Here is a 7,500-nt window from a genome sequence, read left to right on the forward strand (position 1 = left end):
TTTACTGGTAAAGCATCGTCCCTACTAGATTAGAGCTCTGTCAGACTATTTGTTTTATTAAATGTAAGATTAATTGTGATATAATTTAGCACTCAGTATATTCCATTGACTTCACATGTATTATTTCTGTTTTATACTAACGGGTCTTTCTGTTATTTATTTCCAGGGTTAAGATTAGTGCACTCTAGCCAGTGAGTTAATAGTAGACTTCTATTTTGTTGGTATTCACTACCAAACCTACCCTAAAGGGGCATTTAGACGGCCAAACGGTTTGACAAGCCCGGTTTGTCAAACAAGTGTTTGAAGTGATATTTCACCGTGTGAATAGGGTATTTGATTGTCAAACACGTTCGACAAACGTGTTTGACGACCAAATGCCCCATTCACACGGTCAAACATCACTTCAAACACTTGTCTGACAAACCGGGTTTGTCAAAGTGTTTGACTGTGTAAATGGCCCTTAATGTAAGAATCCTTGGTGCGAGTGGTTGATGAATGTAGTACCATCTGCATACTTGAGCTTAACGATTAATGTGGTCGTGTGGTTTCTCGTACACATTCTGGCATGTTAAAAACATAATATCGAGGATGATAGGGAAATGTAATGCATTATTTCTTAAATAGAAATATTGTCGTTGCCGTCATATCTAATATATAGAATTGGTTGGTATTATCAAAAAGTAAAAATTCTGAACCATGGATCTGTTTTGCGCTGAAACCACCCTCGGTGTCGGCAAAGCCTGAGGCAAACCCGGTTTTTTGTCTCTCGTTCAACTCAGTCCCAGCCTCATTCGAATCCAATACCTCCTCCTCCTCCTCCTGCTCCTCCTCCTCCTCCTCCTCCTCCTCCTCCTCCTCGTTCTCCCCGATCCTCTCACGACCAGAAGTAAGCTTATTTTCTTCTTCACAGGCTCCCAACTTTAAAAATATATCCACGAAACTTTCTAAAGTTCAACTGGGTTTAGCTTAGGTTTAGATTAGGTTAAGGGACGTCAGGTTTGGGTTATGTTAGGGTACGTTAAGGTACGTTACGTTAGGTAAAGTTAGGTTCCGTTAGGTTTGGTTTGGTTTTTCTTAGTTTTGGGTAGTTGAGGTCCCATTTTTAAAATAATGAGAATTATTGGACACAGTCATTAGCAGAGAAATAAAGGAAGAACCAGTCTGAATCTATTCACAACAAAATCTATGTAGGGGACAATGGCCGCTGGTGTCTAAAAAAAATAACAAGTTGAGCACTCCGATTAGTAGAGAATGATGCCTGACAAATGGATATTTTTATCAATTTTACTATAAACACATCCAAAATTGAATTTAATGTCCAATCATAACTTACTACCGACCATTAGTCTATCATAGTTGCCATCATTATCGAGTAAATCTTAACGATAGCTATTAAGATCTGGTGTCGTAATCACTTTTTCCCTCAACTGACCAAACTAAATGATGGTCATTATGTGCCGTTGAGAATCAAGCCAAATCCTTCTCAGTTGCAAAGGTGATTGGAGAGAATGCCCTCCGTCGACGTCTTTTACTTATTCGTTTATCTATTAATTTATTTTCAAAAGGGATATCGTTTCCAGAGCAAAAACTCTTGCAATGATATTTTGCTTCTCTGATGCACTGGAAATCAAAATGACCCTAACATGACCTTAGGTGACTATCGGTGCCCGTCACGAGCCCCAGACAAAGGTGGAGGCCTTTAGCTGCAGTAGCTGACCACTTCCTGAGGCACACTCTTTTATACTAATTTTATCAAGAAACATCAGTCATGAAATAAACTTTCATGGTTCCAGGAATTTCGTAGGTTAGATTTGAAGGTTACAACAAAGATAGTGAATATAATTAACAATTTATTTGCAATAAATAGATATTTGTACAAAATTCTTGAGAAGAAGATTGGGAAGGAGACCTTAGCCTTTCATCGTCCATATCCTAGAGGCGCCTTGCACACGTGCTCACCAAGACATCTGTCGAAGCAGCATTTGTCCACGCCACTGCACGCCCCGTCGTTGGAGCAGGTGATGGGAGGTCCGAAGATGCGTGGGCACACGGGCCTCACTGGTGGACACTGACCGGGCTTGACAATCTGTGTTGCGATGGGGTCGGCTGGTTGGTTGTTGGTCTCACAGCAGTAGGCCGCTCCTTCAGGAGTCTTGCACCAGTATCGGCAGTTGCTGCTGGGAGCGACAGGAGGAACAACTCCACCGACGATCCCGTGACCGACGCCGCCGACTACGGGATGGCCTTGGTGACCGAAAGGAGGTCTTCCGACATGGGGTCTCCCTCCGAAGTGACCAGCACCTCCAAGACCAGGGGCTCCGAAGGGAGGACCTTGTGCATGAGGAGGATGTCCTCCAAAGAATCGAGTATTTGCAGCTCCACCACTTCCACTCGCAGCATTACCCTTGTCGTCTTTGAGTTTCTTACCCGCCACCAAGGCGAGGGACATGAGCAGGACGCACAGGACTTTCATTATGAAGGTTGGATATCAACAGAGTAGAACCCTCTCACAAGGAAAACTTCTGCGTGAAAATGAGGTGTATATGATGCTCGGCTGCTTACTCGTGGTTGAAGCTGAAGCTGGAAGGTCGTGTGTGTCTGCTCTCGCCCCACCTTGTCTTATATAGCGGCAACCCGTCCCACCATTCCATCCCTCCACCCCGTTCCTCACGTCCCCGATTGTTACTCTCAGTTTTAAAGAACTGGTATTCCCTCCGCTTTGCTTCGCCTCCTATCTGTCCAGGGGATTGCCAGTTTACGTCATAACAGATCTTTCCTAGAAACAGGGTTGAAAATGAAAAAAATATTCATAAAATGACGAGTTTTCTTTGTTGCTATATAGACGAATATACTCAGTCACGCACATATTATATGTATATATATATGTATACATATATATATATGTATATATATATACATATATATGTATATATATATATATATATGTATATATATATATATATCTGTGTGTGTGTGTGTGTGTGTGTGTGTCTTTTTTTATTTTTATATATATATACATATATATATACATATATATATATAAATATATATATATATATACATGTACATATATATATGTATATACATATATAAACATATATATATATATATGTATATATATGCATGTATATATATATATATATACATATATGTATATATATGTGTATATATATATATATATATATATATATATATATATATATAGATATATATATATAAATAGAGTATATATATATATATATATATATATATATATATATATATATATATTTATATTTATATGTACATATATATGAACATATACATATATATATATATATATATATATATACATATATATATATATATATATATACATATGCATGCACATATATGTATACATGTGCATATATATATATATATATATATATATATATATATATATTTATATATATATGTATATATATACATATATATATATGTATATGTGTGTGTCTGGTTGCATATGCATATATATATATATATATATATATATATATGTATATATATATATATATGTATATATACATATAAATATGTATATATATAAATATATATATATATATATATATATATATATTAGGGTGTAGTTTCGGAAATATTCATGGGACAAAGCTCAGGTTTTATAAAGAAAACCATCTGAAATTTGGAATTGAAAAAAAGAAAAAAGAAAAAAGAAAATAGTAACACATCCCCTATTGGGGACCAAGTTCTGCTTAGAAATTGGCTTCTCCTTAGGATTCGGCTGGTTGTATTTAGCTATTATAGTTTTCTTCTCTAGGGCTAAAAATAAAAAAAATTCTCACACGAAGAAAAATTCCATTTTAACTCATTATGTATCTAAGGTTTAGGCAATTTTAGACTGATGAATTTCTTGTTTGTAAGCTACTCGGAAGGCACTATAAATTAGTCGATGTATGACGGATTTACAAGATATTTACAGAGCACTTCTTATGGAAGAATATGCCTTCAGCTTTTTTAATGTATGTTATAGATTCAATTCCTATGCCTCCTTTCTCCTTACCAGGCAGTCATTAATTGGTTTACAGCATTTCAGCTAAGGCGTGTCTCCCATCTTTGTATCAAGCTCTGTTTTTCATTAGTTGTGAGTAATTTTTTACTCTATCCGTGATTTTCTTTGTTGTGGTAAGGATTATTTATGTTGAAAAATAGGAAGGATATATTTATTTGACAAGGTGCTGAAACGGAAATAGAAAAATAAAAAAGAATGAGTAGAGGTCAATTTTAATTTGTACTTGGTAAAGTATTATCCTTATTTGGGTCGCAGATTAGTGATCTTCTATCCTCGGGAATCAGATCGATTCCAGGTTACAAGGATTTTATGGCTTCATTGGTGTAGTGGTCTAAGGCTCTGCGAAGGTGATCTACGGGTGGCTGAGAGCAGTGGGTTCGAATCATGTATGCAACTGTCATAAAAATGATCAGTTTGATGTCGCTGCTATTAGCGAATTTCTCTAATGTATATATATACATATATATGCATACATATATATACATATATATATATATATTACATATATTTACATATATACCAAGGCTTTTTCCTCCTTACCAGGGAGGTAGCCAAAAAGGAAAAGGCATAAAAAATCATTCCCACCCATTATATATATGTATATGTATGTATGTAGACAAATCCTTCACAGTTGCAAAGGAGAAAATGCCCTCCGGCGGTGTCTTTTGCTTATTCGTTTATCTATTTATTCATTTATTTTCAAAGGCAATATCGTTTCTGGCAATGACATCTTGCTTCTCTGATGCATTGGAGATCAAAATGACTTCATCATGACCTTAGGTGACTAACAGTGGCCGTCACGAGCCCCTGACATTGGTAGAGGGTTTTGCTGCAATAGCTCACCACCTCCTGGGACACTCTTTCATACTAACTCTACAAGAAGCATCACAGTCATGAAATAAACTTTCATGGTTTCAGGGATTTCATAGGTTAGATTTGAAGGTTACAACAAAGACTATGAATGTAATTAACAGTTTATTTGCAATAAATAGATCGTTGTATTATGTTTAAAAATGTATGATTTGTATGGGAATGGCATATATATCATGGAGTCATTCCGATGTTGCAGATGCACCGAATGGCAATAGGAACAAAGTTCTGGAGAGCAGGATTGGGGAAGAGACCTTAGACTTTCATCGTCCATATCCAAGAGGCGCCTTGCACACGTGCTCACCAAGACACCTGTCGAAGCAGCACTTGTCCACACCACTGCACGCTCCGTCATTCGAGCAGGTGATGGGAGGTCCGAAGATGCGAGGGCACACGGGCCTTACTGGTGGGCACTGACCGGGCTTGACGATCTGTGTTGCGATGGGGTCGGCTGGTTGATTGTTGCTCTCACAGCAATAGGCTGCTCCTTCAGGAGTCTTGCACCAGTAACGGCAGTTGCTGCTGGTGGCGACAGGAGGAACAACTCCACCGACGATCCCGTGACCGACGCCGCCGACTACGGGATGGCCTTGGTGACCGAAAGGAGGTCCTCCGACATGGGGTCTCCCTCCGAAGTGACCAGCACCTCCAAGACCAGGGGCTCCGAAGGGAGGACCTTGTGCATGAGGAGGAGGTCCTCCAAAGAATCGAGTATTTGCAGCTCCACCACTTCCACTCGCAGCATTACCCTTGTCGTCTTTGAGTTTCTTACCCGCCACCAAGGCGAGGGACATGAGCAGGACGCACAGGACTTTCATTATGAATGTCGGTGATTAGCAAAATAGAATTCTCTCACAAGGATAACTTCTGCAGGAAAATGAGGTATATGTGATTCTCGGCTGCTTACTCGAGGTACTCCGCAGATGAAGCTGGAAGGTCGTGTGTGTCTGCTCTCGTGCCGCCTTGTCTTATATACTGGCAACCCGTCCCACCATTCCATCCCTCCACCCCGGTCCTCACCTCCCCGATAGTTACTCTCAGTTTTAAGGAACTGGTATTCCCTCCGCTTTGCTTCGCCTCCTATCTGTCCAGGGGATTGCCCGTTTTACGTCATAACAGATCTTTCGTGGAAACAGGGTTCAAAATGTAAAAAGTATTCAGAGTATGACGAGTTTTCTTTGTTGCTATATAGAAGAATATACCCAATCACGCACATATTACATTATATATATGTATATATATATATATATATATATATATATATATATATATATGTATATATATGTATATGTATATATATATGTATATATATATATATATATATATATATATATATATATATATATATATATATATGCTTTGTTGAAGTCTACAGCAGTAGTAGCATTGTTCAACTTGTAAGAAGTACTCTCGATATTTCGAATGAGAGAGCGGAGGTTGGAGGTCAGGGTATTGATAGAATCTCCAAGGTACATGGTGTTTACTCTAGACGTCTTTCGACCCAATCAGAGGTCATCTTCAGGAGTTACAATATACACAATGATAAACAGGAATGACATACAAGTGTGGCGGGGGAGATTTTGTACCCGCGAAGAAACACTGGGACAGGAAGTCATATGAGGTGTGGCGGGGGAGATGTCGTGTCCGCGTAGCTACCCACGGAGTGCCGACGGGTTCCCTGTAGGTTGCTGGTAGGGCTTCCTCATTGATGGGAGTGAAACTTCAGGCTGTAGCTGGATATTGATGGAGGGTTGATCCAGACGAATAAAAATTGATTCAGCCATCCTTAATCTCCTTCTGTCTTGTTCTCGATACAGTATTGTTGTTTGTGTTTCTAGTTGTTGCCTGGTGAGGGAGTGTCCATGTGTATTACTGGTGTGACGGAGTATTGCCCCATCCTGCAAATGTGCCGTCATCCTTTTTGACAAGGTGGTAGTGGTTGAACCTATATACCGTGAATTGAGGCGACTGCAGTCACCAAAGTTGCAATGGAATTGGTATACAAGATTCACCTCTTGTAAAGGCCTTGTCTGTGGGAGGCAACTATTTTTCATGATGAGGCTTGATGTTCTTTTTGTTTTGTAAAAAATGATGAGCTTCAGGATGGCATGGGGGTCTGTAGGGATGACATGTGTGCTGATGATCTTTCTTAAAGCCTTTTCGTCTTCTTTATATGCGGAAGACATGAAGTTTTTGTAGAAGAGGGTTTTTCTGTTGTAGAGGGGGCTTGTGTCATGAAACTGTCTAGATGTCGCTTTATTGTCTCATCAACTAATTGTTTTGAGTAACCATTATTGGCAAGGAGTTGTGAGACTCTCTGTAATTCAGCATGGGTGGAAGTCCAAGTAGAAGAATGTGTGAGGGCTCTCTTAACAAAGGAATTGATCACAATCCTGCGGTATTTCTCTGGGCACTCACTAGCACCGTTAGGACAAAAACCCAGGTTTGTAGCCTTTACATATACTTCGGTGGAGAAAGAGTGAGGGCCTTGGTGAACTAAAACGTCCAAAAAGGGGAGTATATATATATATATGTATATATATATATATATATATATATATATATATATATATATATAT

The 7,500-nt window shown here is 38.8% G+C and overlaps 2 protein-coding genes across 2 annotated transcripts; both read right to left on the reverse strand.

Moving 5' to 3' along the window:
* Nucleotides 1-1,843: 1,843 nt before the first annotated feature.
* On the reverse strand, nucleotides 1,844-2,618 carry LOC143019225 (uncharacterized). Its single transcript, XM_076174920.1, has one exon. It carries the CDS (start codon nucleotides 2,471-2,473, stop codon nucleotides 1,919-1,921), a length of 555 nt encoding a protein of 184 aa, XP_076031035.1. The 5' UTR covers nucleotides 2,474-2,618; the 3' UTR covers nucleotides 1,844-1,918.
* Nucleotides 2,619-5,013: 2,395 nt separating this feature from the next.
* Nucleotides 5,014-5,828, reverse strand: LOC143019226 (uncharacterized). The gene has a single exon (XM_076174921.1). It carries the CDS (start codon nucleotides 5,737-5,739, stop codon nucleotides 5,185-5,187), a length of 555 nt encoding a protein of 184 aa, XP_076031036.1. The 5' UTR covers nucleotides 5,740-5,828; the 3' UTR covers nucleotides 5,014-5,184.
* Between the last annotated feature and the right edge of the window lie 1,672 nt (nucleotides 5,829-7,500).

The sequence above is a fragment of the Oratosquilla oratoria genome, chromosome 36, assembly GCF_046742065.1.
Source record: "Oratosquilla oratoria isolate Oo_2021 chromosome 36, ASM4674206v1, whole genome shotgun sequence".
Taxonomy (NCBI): Eukaryota; Metazoa; Arthropoda; class Malacostraca; order Stomatopoda; family Squillidae; genus Oratosquilla; species Oratosquilla oratoria.

Excerpts from the sequence above, each read along its gene's own strand:
- LOC143019225 (XM_076174920.1), bottom strand. The coding sequence starts at position 2,473 with ATGAAAGTCCTGTGCGTCCTGCTCATGTCCCTCGCCTTGGTGGCGGGT.
- LOC143019226 (XM_076174921.1), bottom strand. The coding sequence starts at position 5,739 with ATGAAAGTCCTGTGCGTCCTGCTCATGTCCCTCGCCTTGGTGGCGGGT.